The sequence below is a fragment of the Barbus barbus genome (genome assembly GCF_936440315.1).
Source record: "Barbus barbus genome assembly, chromosome: 4".
Lineage (NCBI taxonomy): Eukaryota > Metazoa > Chordata > Actinopteri > Cypriniformes > Cyprinidae > Barbus > Barbus barbus.
Window position 1 is genome coordinate 36015814 of NC_136732.1, and position 26140 is coordinate 36041953.

The 26140-nt window shown below is 36.9% G+C and overlaps 1 protein-coding gene across 2 annotated transcripts; it reads left to right on the forward strand.

Moving 5' to 3' along the window:
* Positions 1-2216: 2216 nt before the first annotated feature.
* LOC306865119 (protein CASC3) lies at positions 2217-25763 on the forward strand. Of its 2 annotated transcripts, XM_079409503.1 has the most exons (13): positions 2217-2413; positions 3292-3316; positions 3534-3589; positions 7297-7488; positions 7765-7910; positions 8090-8266; positions 14214-15046; positions 15131-15192; positions 17262-17370; positions 17575-17691; positions 21979-22184; positions 22280-22402; positions 24330-25763. In XM_079409503.1, exons 1-13 carry the CDS (start codon positions 2228-2230, stop codon positions 24366-24368), a joined length of 2271 nt encoding a protein of 756 aa, XP_079265629.1. In that variant the 5' UTR covers positions 2217-2227; the 3' UTR covers positions 24369-25763. The 2 variants fall into 2 exon arrangements, with proteins under 2 accessions (XP_079265629.1, XP_079265630.1); XM_079409504.1 differs by lacking the exons at positions 21979-22184; positions 22280-22402; positions 24330-25763 and adding an exon at positions 21742-21865.
* The last annotated feature ends 377 nt before the right edge of the window (positions 25764-26140 follow it).

Below are 26140 nucleotides of genomic sequence, written 5' to 3' on the forward strand. Positions count from 1 at the left end.
GTAATGTTTTTACTGGTTTTAATGGAAACTGTAATGGATCTGCTGGTAATTGGTCGCCTTCTATTTGTGGCTTGTTAAAACCACTAAATCCTAATGCAATATGTCTCAGAACATGCTACAGGAAACAATTTTTCAATTGGTAAAAGTTGATAGTTTGTAATGGTATTTGTAGTGGAAACCATTAGAATTTCTGTGATGGTTTCTATTGGGGGGATAATTTTTGTTGGTGCTATTATGGTCCTACATTTAAAAAAGGCAAATATACCAAATTGCAATGTAAACTGGTATTTTTTGTGCTCCAAAGTATTTCAAATAAGTGGTAATACCACTGTATTTTGTTGTACTTACCTCAGAAATAATGGAAATCCAATGGTACTGAAAACTGTACTACTTCTTTCCTGGTGCTACATGTCAAATTATGCCAGTACCGTGGCACATTTTGTTACCGTTTTCATTTATTAACCTCAAAAAAGGTACTGAATGATTACAATATTCGTACTGTGGTACTCAAGGGTACTCAAAATAATTCATAGTAATACCATGGTAGTTTACTATTCTCGTGTACTTACCTCAAAAAAAGCAGAATGAATGGATATATATTTAACAACGAGTGGAAAACAGTAATGTAACGTAGTTTTAGACTTAGAGCTATATTGTTTGTTTTTTGTTAAACAGTACAAACAATAACACCTTATACCAATTATACACAAAGACATAGTACAAGGAAAAAAATACAAGAATACACACAGACTTGTTGCCAGGGTAACATAAAAACAGGCTAATATAATTGAAACGTTAGCACAACGGATGAATACAGAAATGGAGTTTTCAAATGAGCAGAACTTTGGGCAGTTTCCATGTTGCAGACATTCTAGAAATGAAGTTAGAGACATCTACCCAAAATAATCATATTTATATATACACAATGAAAGAAAAGAGTTACAGATTCAACAACATCACAAAAATCACAAGAGTTTTCCAAATCCAGTTTGAACCGTTCAAATAATTCTTTAACAGGGTTCTGTGTAATATTTCAAAAGGTACCTCTTTTACTTTATTACTTATGAAAAACTTGTTTTCAATGTCCAATGTTTTCATATTTAGATGAACGCAGAAACTAAACCTCGCAGATTAATGAATTTCTCACGCGTCGCCTTTGAGCTTTTTTATTTTTATTGCAAGTGTGAATATAGAAATAATATAGGAAGACAATAAATAAAAAGAATAAATATATAAAACAAAGAAGTACAGAGGTAATAAATCAAAATGATGTAACATTCAGCAGATCATTATATAGTTTGACACTTTTTTGGGTGTTATAATTAGGTAGTTAAAGTCACAAAAAGAAAATGATGTAATTTGGGGGATGTTGAAGAAAATGTACATTTATGAATATAATATTTTCCCAATAAAATAAATACATTTGCTATATATTCTATGTTATGTGTGGACAATGAGAAAAATAACAAAATATACCACACATAGTTAAATCAATGTTTTTTGACACGTCAGACCAAAATTTCTTGATGATCAATAGACTGACATTACAGAAATTACAATTCAGGATTAGCACATTTTCATTAGTGGGGTATATATTATGCACAATCTTTCATTATTTTATTTTATTGGGGACACAGAATTTATAAGGTAAGAGCCATGCTTTTTTCCAATCAATTTCCGCACAGAGTAATTATTTTCCTTGACTGAAACACATTTCTTATGTCATAAATACACTTGCCATCAACCAAAAAATTCGTCTCCGTTTTTACAGTCACTTCAGATGATAAATGAATTTCATTAAGTGAACGAGACCATTTGATATATTTGCATTTTGAAAATGTACATTTATGAATATTTAGCTCACAATAAGGTTTATGAAATAAGTATCACCTTTTTTCACATTCGTGAAAGCCAAAAGTAAACTCAAAACGTTTGATAAAGTCAAGAATGTCAAAATGATGCTGTTTTAAGAGCAATTCTAGAACAAATGTCAAGAAGTTTCAGAGTTTTCTAAACAGAAAGAACAGCTGGTATTAATATAATTTTTAAGTCTTTTAAGAGAGCACTTATTCGGGAAAATCTCATTTTGTTAGTAATTAAATATTTAAATGTTTTAAATAAAAAAGCTAGCCACTCGCGCGCGCCTTTTCCAATAAGAGGATATGACGAACGCTCGATCCCCCACAATTCCGCGCGCAGTTCCGCTTTCCCTTCCTTGAGAGTTAAGATGGCGGACCGGCGGCGACGGAGACGGCGCGCCTCTCAGGACAGCGAGGAGGAGGACGAGTCTGCCTCGGGCTCCGAGAGCGGGAGGTCGGTGTCTGGCGGCCGGAAGCCTCGCGGAGCAGAGCCCGAGCCGCTGGAGTCTCCCGCGGAGCGCGTCTGCGTCAAGAACAAGGATGAGTCGGAGTGTGTGAGTGTGTGGCTCTAAATCTGCTTTTATAACCAGGGCCGATCGGACTGTGTGCGTGCTAGTGTGTGTCATTTAGAGTTAATGCCATTTAAAGATGTGATAAAACAGTTCACGTGAGATGTCTGTAGCGGTTAGCCCTTGAGATTCATGTTCAAGTATATAACAGGCGCCTAGTCTTGGTTACTTAACAGCGATATACAATTCATGGTGCTGCTGCTTTCATATAAACGTGCTGTTGACTTCATTTGACCTTAAAAGATCTTGCTCTTCAATCATCTAACGCATAGGTCTTCAACCCCCACTGTCCTGCACAATCAAACACACCTGGATAATCAAGATTGCTTAAATACAAAGGCAGGTGTGCTGAAGCCAGTTTGCAGGACAGTGGGTCCCTAACGTGCTCCTCCATCATGGTCCTGGAGTCTCCTTTATCGTACACACCCATGATTCAACTCATCAGCTCAGCCTGTGTAATAAAAATGAATCGTGTGTGTGTGTCAGATTAATAAGACCCCTTAAATGCATTGGTGGACCTCTAGAAACAGGGCTGAGACACATTGTTGAAGGTGAATTCGCTGTTAGTTTGTATCTGGCTGCTGTGTCAGATATTTAGGCTGTCTGGATGACATTTGCATCCAGGTGTTTGATATCTGATCTGTTCTGTAATGGGACGAGAAAGCTCTGCTGACCCTGAAGAGGAAGTTCAGTGTTGTTTAACCTGCATGTGCCATATGTTGTGTTAACAACCTTGCTTTTCTTGATTTGTTCCATATGGGTCTTTAATTCTTGGGTTGATTATCTAGATGCGTTTTTAATCAAGGCTTCTTGTTTATTAAGTGTGTTTGATGCATATTTGATTCTGTTCTCTTTCTGTTTAGGAAAGCGAAGATGGTGTTGGTGAAGGTGAGTCTGTATTTTGTCTTCTTGCTGCTGTCTGTCTTTGTGACTTGAGTTTTGGCATCAAACATTATTATGGTTCACAAACTACACCAGTCTTAGTGCAGATGATTGCTAACAGGTGAAATGGTTATGAACCGTCACTCTGCAGTTCTATAGCCTGTTATATTTGCTCTCAGAAATGTGAACGGACCTGCTAAAATGGCTGGTTTCTTTTCTTCAGCAGTCTTATCGGACTATGACAGTGCTGATCTGGAGGAGAATGGATCGCACACGGAGGTAAGTCTCTATGGTAACGCCGTTTATGGGGTTCGTTGGGAAATCAATCAGTTTTATTAAAGACAATGCTGTGATAAATCCGCACAGAACCAGCCTGGGCTGTGTCGAGGGGACAGAATGTCTCCATTGCAGCCGAACTGTGTTTTGCTCAGTCATTGTGAGAGTGCTGCCCTTTCTTTATGGAGATTGTGAATCTCAGAGCATGTTTATAGTTTAACGTAGTAGTTTTAAATCTAAAGCTCAATATGGGCCTCCCGAAGTACTGATTTCGAAAGAGCTGAATTAAACGAGACTCAGCTGGGGGAGGTTTTTGTTGAAATTGTGTCAAGAATATTTTTGCTCGTCTCTCGTGGCATTATGAGTACTGCCAAAGCCCCATGCTGTTCGTGCATCTGTAGTCCGCATCTAATTTTAGTAGACATGGTGCACTATCCACACTTTTTGCTGCTCTTCCTCTTTATGCAAGTAGCGTTTTGATGATTGCGGGCTCATCAGGTAATTTAGGCGTAGTATTGGAGAGCGCTGGGGCTGGTGAGGTGGTGGCGCCTGCGGGTGGAGTTGATTGGGGTTGTTGTAGTTCTCAGCTCATCGGGTGCAGTCTGGGCTGCTGATGTTCCACATTGTTTGGTGTCCTAGCAACTAGGGCTGCGTGATAAATCGAAATGAAATCGCGATTAGACGGCTGCGATGTTCTGTGATCAGCAGTAATTCTCCATCCGAAGGCCGGAGGGCGCTCTCGTGTGGAAACCCCAAATACGCCCGCAGAAGAAACCCAGGAAATGCCAATCGCTGCAGCTGAATAAACCGATTTAACTGCTTTCATTGATTCAACGTGACTACGACAATGTTTTATCTGAGTTCTTATTATAATTTTCATTATAATAAAGTATATTTATAATTAGGGATGCACCGAAATGAAAATTCTTGGCTGAAGCCGAACAAAATGAAACACTCGGCCGAAGACTGAAGGCCGAATAACCAAACACGGTTTTTCCGCATTATTTTATTTCCCACACATAGGTCTATTGCCTTTTTTTTTTTTTTTTTTTTAACCAGTGCATAAATTAAATCAATAAAAAAATCAATTACAAAATTTAAAAATATTTACTTAACACTGAACATTTTTTAACATTCTATCAGACATTATACCAACAAAGCACAATTTAATTTAAAATTAAGTTACTAAAATAATATTTTCAAATTACAATACTAACAAATTACAATACTAACATTTATGAATGTTGATAGAGTTGCTTTTTCTTAGATTTTATTTTGGCAGAAACCTGCCGGAAGATCTTAGTGCATGTTTTTGTCGTCAACAGCATGCAGATATTCAAATGATTCTCATTACGAATTTGGGAAGATGTTTGTCGCACTTACTACATTGTCACGTGTCTTTAAAAAAAAAAATGTAATTGAGCAAATGACGAGTAACAGTGTTTTAGCACAGATCTTTCTTGCGCTTTGGGCTTTGAACCCTGGTGCCTCGAGCTCGTGCAGCGCTGTTTGAATACATGCAATTCGTGCGTGTTTCAGAAAACAGAACATTTAGCGGTTTATTTACTAATGGTTTGAGGCCATTTCGTGATTTCAATCATAGTAACCACCAGCAACAAGCTCCTCTTCTTATCGGAGACATGAGATGCAGCGCTAAGCAGTCTCTCGCTGTCGGTGTTTTGTGCTTGTATGATTTTTGCGTCTTATCTCTGACAGTTTTGAATACTTTCACACTGCAGACGTGCTTGCTGCATTAGTGCACGCCTCTATTTGATCGCGTCATGTCATTGTTCGCTACAATTTATTAGGTCTTTTCGCTTAATTAATACAGTTTCGGTTGCTGAACATTCAGTGCATCCCTATTTATTCAATGCCTTTATCACTGCTTAGAATACTATGAAATGTTGCATGTCTTATTCAATGTTAGAAGCCACATCATCTCACAGAGGGATTTATTTCAAACACTCGACTGATGTTATGAAGTGAGTTTGGAGTAAAATCATGTTATTAAATATGGTATTTTCACATGCTTTCATATCAAAGAGTAGCATTTACTACACAGAGCTTTAGTTCACTGAGAAGCTATGCAAACAGCTGTCATTATCCCAAACGATTTCACGATAATATTAATGTCGTCTGCGTAATATCGCAATCGTAATCTTTTTAGTAAAGCTTTTAATTTGTGATTTATTTACTGTGATTTTATTTTGATCTGTAGTTTTGGTTGATTTATTTTGTTTGTACATGTTGTAGCGCTTTGAGTTTAAGGCGCATTACAAATAAAATTTATTATTTATTTGAACTAATTATTATTGCATCACTGCTATTATATATGTACTTTGAGTCATTTTAAAAGCTAGTGTTCACTTAAATCCATTTTTATTACCACAAAAATAATATTATAATTATAGGGCCCTATGAAATCCATTTTATTTCCAAATTCAGTTTTTAAAATTTTATTAATCAAAAAGCCTGTCTAATTAATTGAGTTGTACAGTTTTACCCAATTCTGTTTATCGTTATTTTCTGGATTCCATTTTAATTGTTCCATTACATTTTAATAATAAAACATCTCCAATTAATTGATTTTTATATTAAGTATTTTTTCACCTAAATAAATTGTGGTAAATAATATTTCTGGTAAATACTCCTTTAAAAAGTTGTCTCTCGCACTATAATACTGAACTTTGATTTCAGTGATTTGGACTATGAGATGGACACTTGCACTCTGTTGCACTTCACTTTTGCTTTAAAGTATTTCATAGAAATTTGGATTTCACTTGGTTTAATAAAATATTTTTAAGTAAAATTGTTGATTTATTTGTGCAGGAAATTAATCATTTAGATTAATCGAAAAATTAGTCGATAGATTAATCGAAATAAAAATAGTCGTTAGTGGCAGCCCTAATTTAGATCATAACTACAGTTAAAACCACACACATGGCACCTCAGTACCATGGCAAAAATTTAACTATTCTTTAAGTATGTGAATGAAAAACTAGTCTAAATACATTAAGTATAAATGCTTAAACGCTATAGTTTCATCACACAAATACTGTTCCATTACTTGTCTACTTTATATAATAATATTCGATATGAATGACCACATTTCTGACAAAATACCATGGTGCTGTTAGTGTTAATCCATGGTAAATGTTGATTTATTTGTAGATCGAAAAGCCTTCTGACTGTTGTTGTGCACGGTGCTTCTCTTGTTTGTCAGCGCTGTTTCATCTGGCTTAACTGGTTTAAATCAGTCATTTGTGTTCTTCGCTGAATTCAAGCGCTTCACACTGGATCCCACAGCGATGTTTAGTGGTCACATGATTTATCAGCGAGTAAACTCATCTGCTCTAGTAAGCTCGCACTGCGCTGCCGTTTTAACTTTGATCCGAGTGGATAAATGGTCCGTGTGGCACGCTTCAAATTACTTGCTCTGTTTCACTCTGCTTTTGGTGCATAAACATTATATCTAACATTTATTGTACTCTTGATATTGTTTTATCGAGAAATTATATTGTGATTGTTTTATCATCCAGTCCTAGATTACTATAGCAAGTACATGTAATATGTAATAAAGACGCTGTAAAATAATACATCTGCACTTTTTTTAATTTGTTTAAATGTACTTTATAGGAATGTTTGATGTGATCATTTTTGGTTTGTGTTTTCTGATCTGAGAATTAGTTATTTGGCACTGCTTGTTTCAGGGAGGCGAGGATGAGGAGGGAGAGCATTTCAGTGATGAAGAGGCCTCACGTCCTGCCGCGGAACCGAAGCCCGCTGCAGATGCCCCAACAGAGGAGCTTGGTGAAGAGGAAGAGAGAGATGGAGGGGGCAAGGAAGTTAAATCTGATGAGAAGGGCAATCTAGCTGGGGAGCGACAGAGTGGGGATGGACAGGTATGGAGGAACAGAACATTGCATCTTTTACTACTAAATTTCTTGAAGGGCTCAGGTTCAGTTTGTGTGGTGGGACTAACATTTAAACACTTTGTTTTGCTGAAAACACTTAGTTTGAATTAAAACAATCCCAAATAATTAAAACGATCCTTTGACAGATTTAACGCAGTTGGCCAGTATGCCACATTCTGGACTAAGACCATGCTAAATTGCACTGCTCATTTGTAAATCCCTTTTAACCCAAAACTGAAGCTGAGACCTCTAAAATGTTTACAGGAGAGCACAGAGGACCCTGAGAATAAATCGGACAGCAAAGGCCAAAAGCTTGATGACGATGAGGACAGGAAGAATCCAGCCTACATCCCCCGAAAAGGCCTTTTCTTTGAGCATGATGTGAGAGGCCAGGCTACAGAGGAGGAGAGGTGAGAGACGTGAGGGTTTTTCTTTCAGGGACAACTCCCTTTCCAAGTCATATCAAGTCATAATTTAATGTAAGTTAGTTGAAGATGAGTTTCAAGTGTTGAATTTGTCACAAAGCCATGTGGTTCATAGTTTTATTTTGTGCTGTCTTTTCCTCCCCTGTTTGTCCATCTGTCATCAGACCTAAAGGCAGGCATAGGAAGTTGTGGAAGGACGAGGGCCGATGGGAACACGACAAGTTCCGTGAAGAGGAGCAGGCACCAAAATCACGCGAAGAGCTAGTAGCTTTATATGGTTATGACATCCGCAATAACACAGGGCTGAATGACGGACGATCGTACCGCTCCCGAAAACCCAGGTGAACCCCGTGTTTATTTCTTTGTTGCTTGGAATTGAGTGCTATAGGTAAAATATATCATTTTAGTTGTTGTACTTATAGTTTTATGTATGTACTAGTGATGGACTCACAAGTTATCCAGGTTGATTATTCAGCTATTTTTAGCCATTTTAAAAATGTGTTTTAGATGTTACCTCCGCTTTCTCAATTTGTGATAATGAACCGTTTCAGTTTCTGAATTCAACAAATTTGATTAAAAAAATTATATACATATCTCAGATGTTGTTAGATTTCAACATTTTCCGTTTCCATTTTGACGGACAGGGTTGTAAAAATTCAGTCCTCTATTATTACCCGTCATTTTAATTTTCATATTTAGTTATTTAATTGCTTCTATTTTTGTTCTCATTTTCATTTTTAATATTGAACCTACAGGAGGAGCATATAGGTTTATGGATTTATTTATTTATGATGAGAACCGATGAACAGACTGTGCGTCATTTTTCATGTTCAACACCACAGTGACAGCGGAGGCCACTATAAACAAAATATGCAAGGGCTGGGTAAATTTTTTTTTTTTTTTATTTCTCAATTTTGATAGATTCTCATTTTTATGAACCAATATCGATTATTAAATCCCAATCGATGCTGTTTTCAGTTGATGAATGAACCGTACAGATGCACCTTCTATCCAATAAATCGCGTTGTTACATTTGATATGAAACGGTCTCAGATTTCAAATTCTGTCAATTTTATTAGGAAATTCAAGCAATAAATATTGTTTTGGTGCTCTTTAATGTGGTCTGATAGATCGCTGTAGCTTAAACTGGGTACTCCTACGACTCGTAACACTATTTTTGTACTGGAGCTGATGATTCCGCGGGGCTCTGCTGCTTCACTGGAGCGCACTCACCACCAACTGGACAGGCGTGGTAACTACAGTTGTAAATTACAATAGATCACTCTGTGTAATCTGTCAAAATGAAGGACGGTCTTCAAGTTTTTGCGTCACTGCTAAAAAAAAAAAAATTCAGTCAGTGACAGAAGATTTTCGGTTAACACGACCTCTGATAGATAGATAGAGAGATATAGATATATATACAGTGGGTACGGAAAGTATTCAGACCCCCTTCAATTTTTCACTCTGTTATATTGCAGCCATTTGCTAAAATCATTTAAGTTCATTTTTTTTCCTCAATGTACACACAGCACCCCATATTGACAGAAAAACACAGAATTGTTGACATTTTTGCAAATGTATTAAAGAAAAACTTAAATCACATGGTCCTAAGTATTCAGACCCTTTGCTCAGTATTTAGTAGAAGCACCCTTTTGATCTAATACAGCCATGAGTCTTTTTGGGAAAGATGCAACAAGTTTTTCACACCTGGATTTGGGGATCATTCATCTTTCCTTCGATTGGAACCAGTCGTCCTGTCCCTGCAGCTGAAAAACACCCCCACAGCATGATGCTGCCACCACCATGCTTCACTGTTGGGACTGTATTGGACAGGTGATGAGCAGTGCCTGGCTTTCTCCACACATACCACTTAGAATTAAGGCCAAAATGTTCTGTCTTGGTCTCGTCAGACCAGAGAATCTTATTTCTCACCATCTTGTGGTCCTTCAGGTGTTTTTTTGTGTCTTGCACTGAGGAGAGGCTTCCGTCGGGCCACTCTGCCATAAAGCCCCGACTGGTGGAGGGCTGCAGTGATGGTTGACGTTCTACAACTTTCTCCCATCTCCCGACTGTATCTCTGGAGCTCAGCCACAGTGATCTTTGGGTTCTTCTTTACCTCTCTCACCAAGGCTCTTCTCCCCCGATAGCTCAGTTTGGCCGGACGGCCAGCTCTAAGAAGGGTTCTGGTCATCCATTTAAGGATTATGGAGGCAACTGTGCTCTTAAGAACCTTACGTACAGCAGAAATTTTTTTGTAACCTTGGCCAGATCTGTGCCTTGCCACAATTCTGTCTCTGAGCTCTTCAGGCAGTTCCTTTGACCTCATGATTCTCATTTGCTCTGACATGCACTGTGAGCTGTAAGGTATTATATAGACAGGTGTGTGGCTTTCCTAATCAAGTCCAGTCAGTATAATCAAACACAGCTGGACTCAAATGAAGGTGTAGAACCATCTCAAGGATGATCCGAAGAAATGGACAGCACCTGAGTTACATATATGAGTGTCAGCAAAGGGTCTGAATACTTAGGACCATGTGATATTTCAGTTTTTCTTTTTTAATAAATTTGCAAAAATGTCAACAATTCTGTGTTTTTCTGTCAATATGGGGTGCTGTGTGTACATTAATGAGGAAAAATACTGAATACTTTCCGTACCCACTGTGTGTATGTGTATTTTTAAAAAAAATACACATATACACACAGTGGGTACGGAAAGTATTCAGTATTTTTCCTCATTAATGTACACACAGCACCCTCATTAATGTACACACATACATTATATATGTATATTATATATGTGTGTATGAGAGAGATTTTTATTTTTTTTAACTGGAGGTGGAACGGTACACCGATGTCACGGTTCGGTACGTACCTCAGTTCTGGGGGTCATGGTTCGATACGATTTCGGTACAACAGGAAAAAATAACAAATCTACTATGCGCGATTTCTTCTTTTATTTTGAACGGACAGTAGTGCAAATTACTTTTTTTTTTTTTTTTTTTTTTTCTCCAATCTAGATGTGGAAATACTAAATATTATTAAATTGTTATATATAGCCTATAAAATGTTTAGTTTTCATTGTGAGTGTACACAAATAAAAGCAGACCTTTATACAGTGATGCTATAAGACAAATGTTTAAAGTTGATTCTGCTGGTATAAGTAATCACACCGGAGCGCGCGCACACAAAACACATCAGTTCCAGCATTGCTAACTTGACAGCGCAGTTGGTACTTTATCAAAATAAAATAGTGAAGCAAACATCAGTGTGCCTGCCTGTGTGTCACCGTTGGAACGTGCCTATAATTTACATACTAAATAATAGTTTAGCGTTCAGATACGTTACATCGCAAATATTATGGAATATTTGGATTTGTGACGAATGAAAGAGGTAGGATACACGAGCACAAAGCCCCGTTTCGCAAACAGTTGAGTGCACAAGCCTTTAAAGCAGTGGTCAGCAACAGGCCAGATTATTTTGATAGCGGCTGGTTCTGAAATAAATCTGTCATGACTGGGCTCTGCAGTGTCGACCATTTCAGTCGCGTTTGCAACTGAAAACTACTGCGTGCAGCTATGAAAAAATATTTAGGAGCACGAGTGCGACTGAGCCGATGAGCATGTGTTTGTGCTGAGGGAGCTTTAAAGGTTTCTAACGTACTTGCAACGTATTTTTGCAGCGTTGAGTAATGCATCACAGACGCATCCTCTCATTATAACAAAAAAAGTGTAGAGACAGTGTAAATAATAGATTGATTGTGCAGTGTAAGGAGCTTCGTTGATTTATAGTAGTTTCGTGAGATCGCTGAGAACTGATGAGTGACAGCTTTTAATGATTAAGGGAGTTTGCAAATGTGATATTGATTTAATACAACAGTTCATTAAACAAGAAGTTAATATTAAGTGACTTATATTGTCTGATGACAACACTATTGCCTTATTTTGCTCTAAAATAGTTTCAAACAAAGCCCTAACCAAGCCGCTGCGCATCGCCAATCGAACACAGCGGTGTTTCGTTTTTGAATGAACTGCGTTTTTAAACAAATCTAGTGAGTCAATGATTCAATTACCCATTCATAAAGACAGTCACGTACTTCGTTCCTGAATGAATCAGCCGTTTGAACGAATCAATTAAATGAATGATTCAGTGATAAATCAGTGACATACCGCCACCTACTGGTGGTTTTAATTGAATTTTTATCTTTTTATTTAAATCATTTAATATTTCTACATTCAAAAACATTAACCTCAACATGAACTTATGAATTTAATTGCACTTATGCAATCTCTGAGCCACATTAAACATCTGAAAATACACCTACAAGCCACTTGTGTTGTTCTGTGCCACCTCTGTAGTACAAATATATTTCTTAAATGCTGATTTCATTTGATTGGTATCCTATTCTTCTACTTATTCTACTTGTTTTTATTGTTTTAATTAGAAATGATAAACTTATTTTTTTGAATTTGACAAAAGATGACTTGCTTTTAATGAAGTTAGAAAAATGCCATTACAAAGGTAAAAACAAAATACCCTGTAAATCACTTGGAGTCAAATATCACCTTGTAATGGGAAGGTTAATGTCTGATCAGAGTTTTTGATTCTTGATTTGAAGGTGCTCCTAAATTTTTGACCGTGCTCTTAATTTTTTAAAATTAGTAACACAAGCGCTCCTAAAAAGAAAAGTAAGTGTAGAGCCCTGCATGACAGCAACAGTTACTCACAATCAGAGTATGTGAATGGAGCGAGGAGCGGATTTTTAACAAGTCAGAGCGTCGTGGTTTTCACTCGCTCCAAGAGCTCCGTATGTAAAATAACTGAGGAAAACTTATTTTCTTCATCAAACAAAATTTGCACCGCAAAAAGCAGCTATTATAATGCTGACAACCATGTTATTAGCTTGCCATGTGGACTTGGTAGGAAAAAAAGTTTGCACTAGTGTTCCAACAAGTCACTTAGAAACTCTCCTGTTATTTTATTGAATTTTTTAATATACGTGATGAACAGAACTGTATCTCAAACAAACTGAAATCCTTTATACGCGGAGGGGTGTTTCTGATATCAGTGAGCACAGAGTGGGAAATGGTGAACCCGGAGCGGAGTAATTATGAAATGCTCGGAGCGTGGAGGGGAAATTGTTGACGCTCCACTCCGCTCATATACTCTGCCGGACACCGCCATGCAAATGTGGCTTTTTGTTAATGACTGTCCTCCTACAGGATTTAACACCGTGTAACAGTCAGTCTCAGGCAATTCTAGTTGCATTTTTCATCAATTAATTTCTTAAATTATTCTTTGACTATGTTCTTGCCCGCCATCTAGTGGCGCAATTTTTTTTTTGGGCCCGATGTCAAACTTGCTTGCCGACGCCTGCTTTAAAGTATACTCCTTTATCAGTCTACGTGAGAGACGCGTTCAGAATCAGCACATGGTCACTGTCTAGGGGGCTTTGTTTTCAAGTGCGCAACTCATGGCATTCGGTGCTGTTCTGCTGGCGGTTATCAAACAGCGTTGCATTGCTGCGGGCGCCCCCTTCTGGGTTGAGGGTGAACTTTGACAGCACTAATGTGTGTGTGTGTGTGTGTATGTTATATAGTAAATTAGTGCTGTCAAACGATTAATCGTGGTTAATCGCATCCAAAATAAGTTGTTTACATAATATTTGAGTGTCCGTGTATATTTATTATGTGTATATATAAATGCAAACACATGCATGTGTATGTTTAAGAAAAACGGTATGTTTATATATTAATTCTATTTATAGATATGTATGTACATCTAAATATTTTGAAAATCTTTACTGTGTATTTATATATGCATAATAAACACAGTACACGTAAAGACATCAGATCAAGCATCATATAAATGCTGTTCTTTTGAACTTTTTTTAATTGAGTCCTTAATGTATTGTTTCCACAAAATTAAGCAGTACACCTGTTCTAGATGATGATGATGATTATAATAATATTTATTATTATTATTATTATTATTATTATTATTTCTTGAGCAGGAAATCAGCATATTAGAATGATTTCTGAAGGATCATGTGACACTGAAGACTGGAGTAATGACAGGAATTAATTATTTTTAAATTATAGTAGTTTTACTCTTATTACTAATATGCCTGATTTGATCAAAAACGGTACAAAGACTTTCATAAACATAAAAAAAATCTTACTGACCACAAATTTTTGGCCACATTTTTATTAATCATAATTATTTCCTAGATATTTGTAACGGCCAGATATGCAATGTGTTACCCACTAATATCTCCATATTTCTTTGCAGACATGCTGGTTCACCCAGTCGGGAGCCGAGGCGTCATCGTGACGGTGAAAGGTCAGTTCGTGCAACATGGCAAGCACCTCCACCTGGCCACCGCAATACCCCTCAGTCTGTTACCCTACAGTCAGGCCCACCTCCTGCTCCCCCTGCAGCACCCAAACCCTCCGGCCGACCCTCGACTCAGCCTCCCCAGCGCAGCTTCCAAAGCAGTCGAGCCCCGTCAGCCCCCCACAGGATGGAAGGTCAAAGACACTCAAAGCCCAGTCTAGATGGCCCGCCACCTCGAGGAGGGCGCCCACAGCCTGTAGATGGTGAGAGGGGCCCGAGGCTCAGGGGCCGAGGCTCACATGCTGTTCACGCTGAGCGTAGCCTGGTCATGGTGGAGGACATCTGGAGCGATGAAGATGAGGAGGAGGGTGAGATTCCAACAGCGACAACTACATATACCGCTCATCACTACAAGACGGAGAGAGAGAGGGTTCCGTGTCCACGGAAACAAGAGTCGGGCCCCGCGACGGAAGGGGTCAGTGCAGCCGGTAAGGCGCGAGAATCATCTCCTCCTCAAGAAAGGCCGGTGGAAAAGAAATCGTACTCTCTCGTGCGGAGGGCGACGCGAACGCGGCCGTCTGATCTCGTTAAGCAGGCGTCGTTAGATGAGTCTTCGCCCGCGGTCCAGCAAGCCCCGGCGGCAGCAAAGAGCGAGTCGTGGCAAGAGCAGAGTGATGCTGGAACACAAGGTGGACTGACAGGGCTCGACCAGGACCTTGCCCAACTCAGCCTGGCAGGGCAGAACTGGGCCCAAAGCCCACCCTCCTACCTGCAGGCCGAGATGAGAGGTAATACTTAATCTTTGTGTAATTACGTTGTTTTACAATTTTTTTAAAGCTGGTTTACATTTTCTGCATTTTTGTTCCCAACAGGCATTCGTAGCTCCATGCACATGGCAGGAGGCCCTCCACAATATGGAAACATGGAGGATATGGTGAGTCAACCGGTCCATCAATAATTGCCTGTATAGATCAGAAAAATCCCAAATACTGAGTGATTAAAAATGAAAAATAGCTATCTATTTTCCAGATGTAGGGCCCTATGAAATCCGTTTTATTCCCAAATTCTGTTTGATTTTTTTTCTAAATTCATTTTTTCCGTTTAAATTTTTCTGGACTTTTTTTGTATTTTTTTTATATGGTCAAATGAAATTTAATCAAAAAGCATGTCTAAAGTCATGAAACTTATACAATTTAACATTAATTTATTAATTGTAACAAAAATTACATGTTTAGGGCCGTATGAAATGTTTTTTTTCACCTTATGTTTTATTGTTACCAAATTCTGTGTTTTAGCATGTCTAATTATTTGAATGCATACAAACAATTTTTATTTATTCTTACAGTAGCCTTATGAACTGTTTTCCCCCTCAGAAATTCTGTGTTGTGTATTTAAATTTTACTGGTTATCAGATGAAGGCATAAAACATTGATTTAATTTATATTTTAATTAATGAAAATTAAACATTTATGTTTTTGGGCAAATAAATGGGATTTACTATTAAAATTAATATTTTGTGATTTATTTCTTTAAAAAAAATTTTTTAATCAGTAGTAGTATTATGTACATTCTACTAAATATTAATATAGCCTATTTCTGGCACACGGTCTTTAAGTTAAGTTAAACCAAACTTTTATTTTGACGGGTTGCCATGAATACTTTTAAAGTTCTGTGTGTGTATGATATGACGCTTGTTTGACTCAAATGAAATGGTAAAATGCTCGTGAAGTGACTCAGAGCAGTTCTGGAGATATTGTTCATGTATTTGTCCTCATTGAGACGGCAGACGCTGAAATCACCGCGAGCGCCAAACGCGCTGTGTATATAGTAAACAAAACCGTGCGTCTGCTCCATTCATACAGAACATGCAGGATTCATATTTAAATCGACTTTTGCGGCTTAATATTTACAGATACTAGTCCATATAGCGATTTGATTGAAGTGTAATGACCTACTTTTGATTAATTCATCCAAATTTTGACAAATTCTGTGACATTCTGCGTTAAACTGTAAATTCTGTATTTATGACTGGATTCCGTCTGCGTTTTTTGTATCGTGGAAGTCATAGGGCCCTACAGAGTTTAATTTATTCATGTACTTTATCTTCTGAAATCATCTGAAATGTGCTGATTTTTATTGCATAGCAACTTGCATAATGCAGTTAACATTAAATATATAATTTTTACTGGAAAGTTATTAGTTTGTTTGTAAAATGCATAAAGTAGTTTTAGTTTCGCTTAAATTCATTAAGGCCACTATAGTTTTGTTTGTTAGTTTTTGTTCTTGTTTTGTTCTAAATTATTCTATTATTCTATCTAATATACTTTGAGAGAAAAGTCAGTGTAATGACTTATACCTGAACTTTAAAGGGGACTCCGTTTTAGTTCGTTTGACAGAAACTGTTCCAAAGCATAATGGCCCAAAACACAACTTTAAAGACCTTTTATGTTAGAATAAGAAGTTTAAATATTTAAAAAAAAAAACTACACTTGTTGGCAGTTTTGCAATTGCGATACCAAAATATTGATCGTGGCGTGTGGGGAACTACAATCAATGTTTGTGTGTTTCGTTTGTATTTAGTTAGTTCTGAATATAGTGAACTGTGACTTGCACACTGCAACATCTTTTATAATTTCCGGAAATACAGTATGTAACAACAGATTTGACCTCTTAATTTAATCAATGTCTCTGGTCATTTGATCATTTAATTGGCTTAAACTTGTCCCTGCAAGCTCACATTCATCTGCCTCTGATTTTGAGTGCAGCACCCACATCTCAAAAGCTAATCATCAACGGATGCATAAAACCCCCCTGCATTTTTTTGCTTTTTGAAAATCCATTACACTCCGATGTATGGATGAAAAGATCTGTCGCTACCGCAGTTTCATCATGACTTTAACACTAGTCTTAAAAGTACTTTCATTAAAGATCTGTTTAGCAAATGTGTATGAATTTGCTGATGTAAGCTACAACCTGGTTTCATCTGTTATTTCTTGTTATCAGGGTGTTGGTGGTGGCCGGGCTAAGCGGTATTCATCACAGCGCCAGAGGGCAGTTCCCGAGCCTGCACCCATGCACATTGGAGTCATGGAGGGCCATTATTATGAACCCAGTGAGTGCAGTACTGCTTTTGGCCCGTTTTAATTTAAATGGATAATGGGAATGTGTCCTAAAATCACCTACCAAGTAGTTAAACTTTATAGTTAGTCCTTCATTTGAAAATTCAAGTGCTGTTAATTTAGGGAATGTCATACTTTTATTTTTTTTATTTTTGTGGCCAAACATCCAAGATAATAACTTGCATTTCCACATGCAGTGTCTTTCCAGGGACCAATCTACACGCACGGGGACAGCCCAGCGGCCCTGCCCCCTCAAGGCATGCTAGTTCAGCCTGAGATGCACCTGCCACACCCCACCCACCCTGGACACCCAGGTGAGAGTTGTGAACGTCTGCAGACTTTCTGGTTGAAATTAGTTAATGGCCACATAATCAGTAGTTCCCAATAGTATTTCTGATTTTACTTTTTTTTTTTTTTTTTTTTTTTTTTTTTTTTTTCTTCCTCCCTAAAATTCAAATAATACACTGATGTTTAAAAATGAGTGGGGGTGCAATAATGAAAAGTCTGTGTGTGCAGGTCCGATGGTTTTTAATTTCTGTTGCTCATTTAACTTTTTTCTTCAAATAAGTAACTCTGTTGACAGAGGAATAAAGCTCAAGATGTGGAATGCGACCTGTGAGCTTCGACTGATATTTTTCAACTTGAGTTAGGCGAGCTATCCTTTAAATTCAACCTAACTCGGCGCGTTACAAATTTTACCATTTCATTTGAGAGAACTAGCATCATATCATACTGTATACACAGAAACTTCACGGCAACCTGTCAAAATAAGTGCGGTTTAACATGTAACAAATATATTACTCTTGTTTTACTTTTGTACAGAATAATGTACTATATATATTCAATTTACTGACACATTTAAATAAAACAATTAAATGAAGAAAATAATTATTACAACCACATTAGCCATTTAACTGTAGAAAAAATACAATTAACTTTTTTTTTAAAGGAATATTCACACAATTTTTCTACCATGTATTAATTTTTACAGTAAACCCCTGTTTGTTTGCCAAAAAATAAAAGGGTTTCATTTTCATTTGATTTAAAAATAATTGTTTCATGCCTTCATTTAATTCTCAGAAAAAATAAAACACGAATTTCTGGAAGGAAAAAAAAAGAGAAAATTGTAGGGCCCTTTTGTTCAAAAAGTTGAAATTGAGAGTTTTGGACTTATTTCAGGTACCGTACCGGTTCAAATGTGAACGGTACCCAACCCTAGCTATAGCATTTCTGTCCTAAAGAAATGGCCAAATATTAAAGATCAAGTGGACATTTGAATTAAATGGGGCTTGGTCAATATTAAACAAGGATTAGATCGCGCAGTAATGTGTAAAAACAATTGTCAGGCCGTTGGCGCCCCCTGCAGGCCTTTGTAATGCGTAATCTACATTAGCTCTATTGTTTATAATACATTTATGTATTTTAACAGTTTTGTACGGTGGCCGAGAAGTACAAATCATGATCCTGAAAACAAAATAACAAATTACAAACGCAAGTGCAAATCTAAAAAACAATTCAGAAAACATAACGACAAATCAGACAAACCGGAAGAGGTGGGTATAGTTTGAGACAACCCATTAGTTTGGGAATAGATTACTCACCGCTGACTGGACGAGATATCTGTCAATCAAGGTGTGCAGGAAGAACCAGAAGAAGAACAGCAGAGTCAGCTGAAGCATTAGCTCCAGTGGCGCAGATGGTAGATTGCGTCTTACCGTCTTTTTTGACGCGATCGACCCGGGTTTGATCCCGCCTTTTGCCAAACTTTTTTTTTTTTTCTCCCTTTTCCAAAATTTCATCGGAAAGGCATTTATTTTCAATAAAAATGAAGGAAATTATCAAAAAGTTGAAAATAAATTATCGAGTAGGGTTAGGGTAGGTGTAAGGAGGGCTTTATTGTACCACTAAGGTGGCATCCATTTAATAATTTGAATTAATTTACGCTCAGTACGTTATTGCATGCTGTTGTGTTTTTTTTTTTTATTTTTTTTTTTTTTTTTTTTTACTACAATACTGAGGTGCAGATAACTGCCACTATTTGCAACAAGTAGTATACACAGCACAAAATCTCTATTTTCACATTTTCTATCCATTAGGCAGTCGTGGCCTAATGGATAGAGAGTTGGACTTGTAACCTGAAGGTCGTGGGTTTGAGTCTCAGGTCTGGCAGAGATTGTAGGTGGGGGGAGTGAATAACCAACACTCTCTCCACCCTCAATACCACGACTGAGGTGCCCTTTGAGCAAGGCACTGAACCCCCAACTGCTCCCCGGGCGCCGCAGCATTGGCTGCCCACTGCTCCGGGTGTGTGTTCACTACTGTGTGTACACTTGGATGGGTTAAATGCAGAACACAAATTCTGAGTATGGGTCACACACCCCTTTCCTTTCCCCTTTTCGAATTTGTCGTTGTGTTTTCTGACTTGTTTTCGGAATTATTGTATTTTAGATTTGCGTTTTATAATTTATTTTGTTTTCAGAATCGGGATTTTTGTTCAATAAAACCATATGATTTCTTGCTTTTGATACTTTATTTGAACTAATTATTATTGCATCATTGCTATTATATGTATTTTAAGTCATTTTAAAAGCTATTGTTCACTATAAAATAATTACTTCTAATTATAGGGCCCTATGAAATCTGTTTTATTTCCAAATTCAGGTTTTTCCATATTAATTTTTCTATACTCTGTAAAACTCAATTAATTAGACCTTTGATTAATAAAATTTAATTTAACCATTAAAACGGTTTTCTCTTTACCAAATTCTGTTTTCCATTATTTTCTGGATTCCATTTTAATGTTAATAAACAAGCATCTCCAATTAATTTTAAATTAGTGTTTTTTTTTTTTTCAGAAATACTGCATTTACATTTTTGACCTAAAATTCTGATAAATAATATTTCTGGTGAATACTCCTTTAAAAAGTGTTTTTTGATTTATAATTGTATTATTAGTAGACTAGAACACGTGGATGTGTTGTCATTCTCGCACTATAATACTGAACTGTGATTTCAGTGATTTGGACTGAGATGGACACTTTTGTCTTGCAGTCTTTGTTGCACTTTACTTTTGCTTTAAAAAAGGATTTCATAGAAATTTAGATTTCATTTGGTTTAATAAAATATTAAGTAAAATTGTTTGTTTTTTTTTGTGGGAAATTAATCGTTTAGATTAACCGATTAGTCGATAGATTAATCAAAATAAAAATAGTCGTTAGTGGCAGCCCTGCTGGATCCAGGCTTCTGAGAACATGAGAAAAACAGAATAAAATAATATAAACTAAAGAATAAAATAGGCTTATCTAAATGTACTAAATGTATATCAAAATTAACAGACACACTGAATCCTTCTATGCACTTTGAAGAATGGTGTAATCGTTTTCTTGACAGACAAAAATCTATAGCAGGCATCCTCAAATCTGGCCCACTCCTGTAGAGTTTAGCTCTAACCTTAATCAAAATACACCTGAGCATGCTAATCTTCAAGATGCGAGTCTTCAAGATCATTAGAAAATCACAGGTAGGTGAGTTTGATCAGGGTTGAAACTCTGCAGCAGATTGGCCCTCCAGGGAAAGATTTGAGGAACCCTGATCTATAGCATGCCTACCTCAGTATATGCTTATTTTTTTTAACAAAATCCCATCAATTTGCGGTTCGGGACTTTTCATCCACTCATCATATGTTTCTATTCACGGTGTATTTGCAGCAGCGTTGAGCAAAATCACCAAAATGAGCCAATCACAGACATCTGTTGATTTTCACGCATCCACTATCCACCCAAAATGCTGGTGTTCTACATGTTCGCAAATTCGAGTGTAGTAATGTAAATTGGAGATTAATTGTGCAGTGTAAAGCTTCTTTGATTATTTTAATTAACTTTGTGGTAATGATATTTGTAAAAAAAGAGAGAAAATCGTTTAACCGTTTCAAATTCTTACTTTCGGTTAAGGGTTAAACGGTCAATATGAGAGTGCCTAAATCACTTACATTTCACTGCTGGTTATACTCTGTATAATTGTGTGTGAGACGAATACAATCTTGAATCATACTTTTTATGGTCAGTTTACAGTTTCGGTTTCACCACAGACATTGGTGTTTTAAAAGAATGTTGCTAAGTAAACACGTTCTATTCTTACATCATTTCTGACATGATTTCAACTGCTATTTACAAGATTTTTTTTTAATTAAAAAATAATAAAAAATCCAAGAACCCATTACCTTTTTCCCTGGTCTGGAGATTGTGCTTTAAAGTCAGTATGAACTAAATTCACACAATCTATTTTCTAAAGGCATGTAATTGATTTTATTGGGGTCGATTCAGCCATGCATGTTGTGTTTATTAAAATATATATTTTGATTATAGGACTCTTGCTTGCAATTGACTACAAGCCTGCATTCAGATCCTCCTCCATCTAACAACCAATGGATAAAAGTTCCCACTTTTCCCACTCTCTTTTTTTTTTTTTGATAATCCACTGCATTCAGAAGTACGTCGCAGTACAGAAGAATATATCTTACAACATCGGTTTTCTTGATTTTATTCACTCCAGATGTTGCATCACCATTAACCTGTTAAGTGTTTTGCGGCTTATTATTTCAGGCTTGCACCCGCACCAGTCAGGAGGGCCCATGCCCAATCCGGCTCTTTACGCGGCCCCATCTGTTTCTTTGTCACCTGGGCAACCGCCTCCACAGCAGCTGCTACCCCCACCCTTCTACACCCCGCCAGGTGTGATGACCTTCGGTAACACTAACTACCCATACCCTGCTGGAGCTACGCTACCTCCAATGTACCCCAACCCCCAGGTGAGCCTGTTACATCTAAATAAGCGTTATCTGTATCCTGTGATGCACTCCAGTAGTACAGTAATGAGTCTGACAGGGTTTTTGTGCATCTCCAGGCACAGTCACAGGTCTATGGTGGTGTGACGTACTACGACACGGTACATCAGCAAGCTCTGCCCAAACGCTCCCCGCCCCGACGCTCCTCTCATCCCGTTACAGTCAGACCTCCCCCTCCTGAGGTAACAGCATATTAAACTTTACATCGTTCATAACTTTCATCCAGGCGAGATCAATACATTTATATTTTGTCTTATTTCAACTTGAAATGTTTTATGATAATTTAAAATTATGGATTATGATGCTGACCTTGTGTTTGCCATGTAAATAGCCCTGATGATGATAACATGGCATTTAAAAAAAGTAATAAACAAAACTAATAACTTAATGACAATGTTAATGCAATCTTTCCTAAATCTCTAAATAAATCTCTATTTTGTTACTGTGCATTATAATGTTGCGATTATGTAAATTCACTTGTAGCATTTAAAAAAACAAACAAACACTTATTTTAGGTAAAATAGTATAGCATTTTATTGATGGCATGTCAGTTATCGACCATATGAAAATACTTACCAGCTTATTGTATCAGCCAAAATTGTAATAAGTGCAGTTTATATTAATATTGGTTTTTAAGAAAAGAGAAAAAAAAATTAAAATATCAATAATCTGTGCTTGTACTGTTTTTTGTGAAGTAAAGGTTATTGGAGTGTGTTTTAGAAGAAAATACTATTTCAGTTTTTCTACTTAAAATCCCCTTTTAATTGTGTTTCTTCGTAACTGAAATTTACTAGCAATTTTTACTAGCATTTGTATTGTAGGTTGATTTATTTGTTTATTTTTTTGGCTCTGTTTATTCATGGGTTTTGCCTTTTATCAGATTGGAGAGCTGAAGAAATGTTTTCAAAGATGTCTTTTTTTTCAGAGAGATGAAATATGAGCAATATTAGTCGAGCTAAAAAGCATTCTAGTCTGTGAACACAGAGAACGGAACCCTGCATTTGTGTGCATTGCCGCGTGTGGTTCTGCAAGATCAATTTAACATTTGTCTTCATGTTAACAGATGAAGCATATATTTATGTGTGCACACTAGGGCTGCACGATTCTTGCTAAAATGTGAATCACGATTTTTCTCCATGGGAATTGAGATCACGATTCTCTTACACTATTCTCATTTTTTTCAACCAAAATGTATTCCACTCAAGTACAAAAAAAAAAAAAACATGGGACATTCAGTATAATAAAGTGCTGGAGTAACAAAAATTGTCTCTCCTTTATTTTAGACCCCTTAAAGTGAATAATTTTAAAGCTTTAAGTTGTTGAACATAAGAGAACATTAACAATAATAAATACAAATATTCACATTCACACGAGGTGTCAACGCCTCTCGTTTACTTTGAATGGAGTGACGTCAAGCGTTGCCGAACTGAATTGTGGGTCCCTCGCGTCGCTTCACTGGCGTTGCACAAGGCAGAAGTTGAAAACTTTTCAAGCGCCAACGCAGGCGTCAGCCAATCAGATTATGCAAATACCCTAGCGCAGACGCTAGCCAATCCCGTTCATGCAGCACCAGAAAAGTATGTGATTGGCTGTTATCACTATGACGGCGCGTCAACACCAAGCTTCAGGCACGCCCTCCGTCAAGCGTTGATGCTGACGCCCCGTTGAAGCAGCGCTGCGCAGAATGATCACCGTATGACATCAAAGTACCGCAAGAGCGTTTTGAATGCATAGGATCCGACTGCTTTCTTATCGCTCTCGTGGTACTTTGATGTCATACGGTGATTTTGTTATTGTGTGAGTGTGACCAATAACGCGTGAATGCAGCATGATCCGAATGCAGGGAAATACACGGAAGTGAATCGCCATCATTTAGAAATGAGATCGCATTTATGTATGAATCGAGATTGTGATTTTTTTTTTTTTTTTTTTTTTTTTTCGATTAATCGTGCAGCCCTAGTGCGCACACACTATATGTACCCATTTATTTAAGTTACATTTATGTGTGTGTATATATAATGAATAAACACATAAAATAATGCAATAATTAAAACGATACTGAAGAGGGAAAATAAATAACTCTTATTAATAGTTGATTTGTGATTTCAGGACCAGAGCAGAAATCCTGCTGAGGAGATTCGCTCCTAGCTGACAGGACGAGGAGGCCGCCGCCGCCTGTTAGGACCAGCCCCGCTTTTGTATAAATTGAATTCACCATTTAGGTTTTAACATTTAGTTTTGTTTAATACGGTTTGTTTATTAATTACGCCTTGCTTAGGTTCACTGTCTTCATCCAAGGTTCTGTTTGCGGGGTTTTCCTATCGGTTATATTTCCAGTAATAACCAGCAAAGTGTTTACCGTTTTGTTCGGCTAGGAATTAAATGTGCAGTCTTACACAGCGAGATGTTTTAGTTTTCACTAAACAACTCCTGTATCTCTGTCTGAGAAATCAAATTGTAAGAGGCTGCTGGACTTTCGAATCTCCTTTTACTCTGTTGGGCAAATAAATGTTTTTATTGAAAAGGAGAAAAGCTAACAAACTGTAGTGTGAAAGATGGACCTGCATTATTAATTCTGAACTTATGGTCCTGGTTTCAAAGGATAAATTATAGTCTCCAATCAGTGTCCTGCTTCAAATGGAGCTGTCAAGATAGCAGATGGTAATGACCTTCAAATGCACAAATTAAAGCGTTTTTTTGGGCCAAATTAAGGCTCTTTTAGCATGTTATCATCTTTTCCGTTAAACCTGCTTAACCTGCTGTGATGGTGCTAGTCCCATTTCAGACTGATCAGTCCTCCTTCCTCCATCCCTTGTATCTTTTGAGATTGTACTGTTGAATTCAATACTGTAATTCTATCGAAGCGAACCGTTAACCTTGCCAGATACTGACCTACTTGACAGTGTAACTTGCTTGATTAGCTTTCTATTATAAGTGTACATATTAAAGTATATTGAAGCCAGTGGTTTAATGAATAATACTAAGAACTAGTCATTTATGAAGTGCTGTCAGTATGAACAAAGTCAGCAGGGAACCTAGCCTAGGCCTGTCTTTCATTTTAATTTTCATTTCTAAAATTAATTTGCGATTTATTCAATTTTTATAAATACTTATGGTTGAAATGGTTTTCTTTCAGGCACACTGTACAGGCATGCATGGGTTTTCTAGGTATATTTCTTTGTGAAAGCAATTCTAGATGGCAAATTTGACTGAGCTGTTATTCTTTGCCCCACTGTGGGAGTGCTATGGATGCATCTTTTTCAATTCTTCCCTTCATCATTGTTTCCAATGAACGAAAAAAAAACCCCTAACTGAGATGTTGTCGTTCCTAGCGTTGTTTAGACATGGCTCATAAAGACTATTAGAAGATGTTATATTACTTTCTATGCCTTAAAGAGTTGACACATCTGTTTTTGTTTGATTAGACCTGACAACACTGTGAGGGCTTGTGTTTCATAGTTGTTTGAATAAGTGTTTCATTTTTGCTATTTTATTTTGTGGAGCAATGTCAGGAGATGAAATTAAACAAAAACTGAATATAACAATTGACTTGTCCTAGTTTTTTAATTATTCTTTCACACATTCTGAAACATTGTTTCCATAATTATCATTATTGAATGTTTAAAGTAGTGCTGTCAAACGATTAATCGCATCCAAAATAAGTTGTTTACTTAATGTGTACTGTGCATATTTTTATGTGTATATATAAATACACATGCATGTATATATTTCAGAACATTTTTATATATTAAATATAATACAAATTATATGAATATAAATATAGACATGTAAAAAGGCCTACATGTAAATATTTTCAAAATATATACTGTATGCGTATTTATATATACACCGAACGCATATATTAAAACTTTTTTTTTTTTTAATGCGATTAATCGTTTTGACAGCACTCGCTTAAACAT

Bases quoted from the DNA above. Each gene is read 5' to 3' on its own strand.
- LOC306865119 (XM_079409503.1), top strand. From the start codon at position 2,228: ATGGCGGACCGGCGGCGACGGAGACGGCGCGCCTCTCAGGACAGCGAG. The intron at 3,590-7,296 runs GTAAGTCTCTAT...TGCTTGTTTCAG, and splicing joins AGAATGGATCGCACACGGAG to GGAGGCGAGGATGAGGAGGG. The intron at 17,692-21,978 runs GTGAGAGTTGTG...TTATTATTTCAG, and splicing joins CACCCACCCTGGACACCCAG to GCTTGCACCCGCACCAGTCA.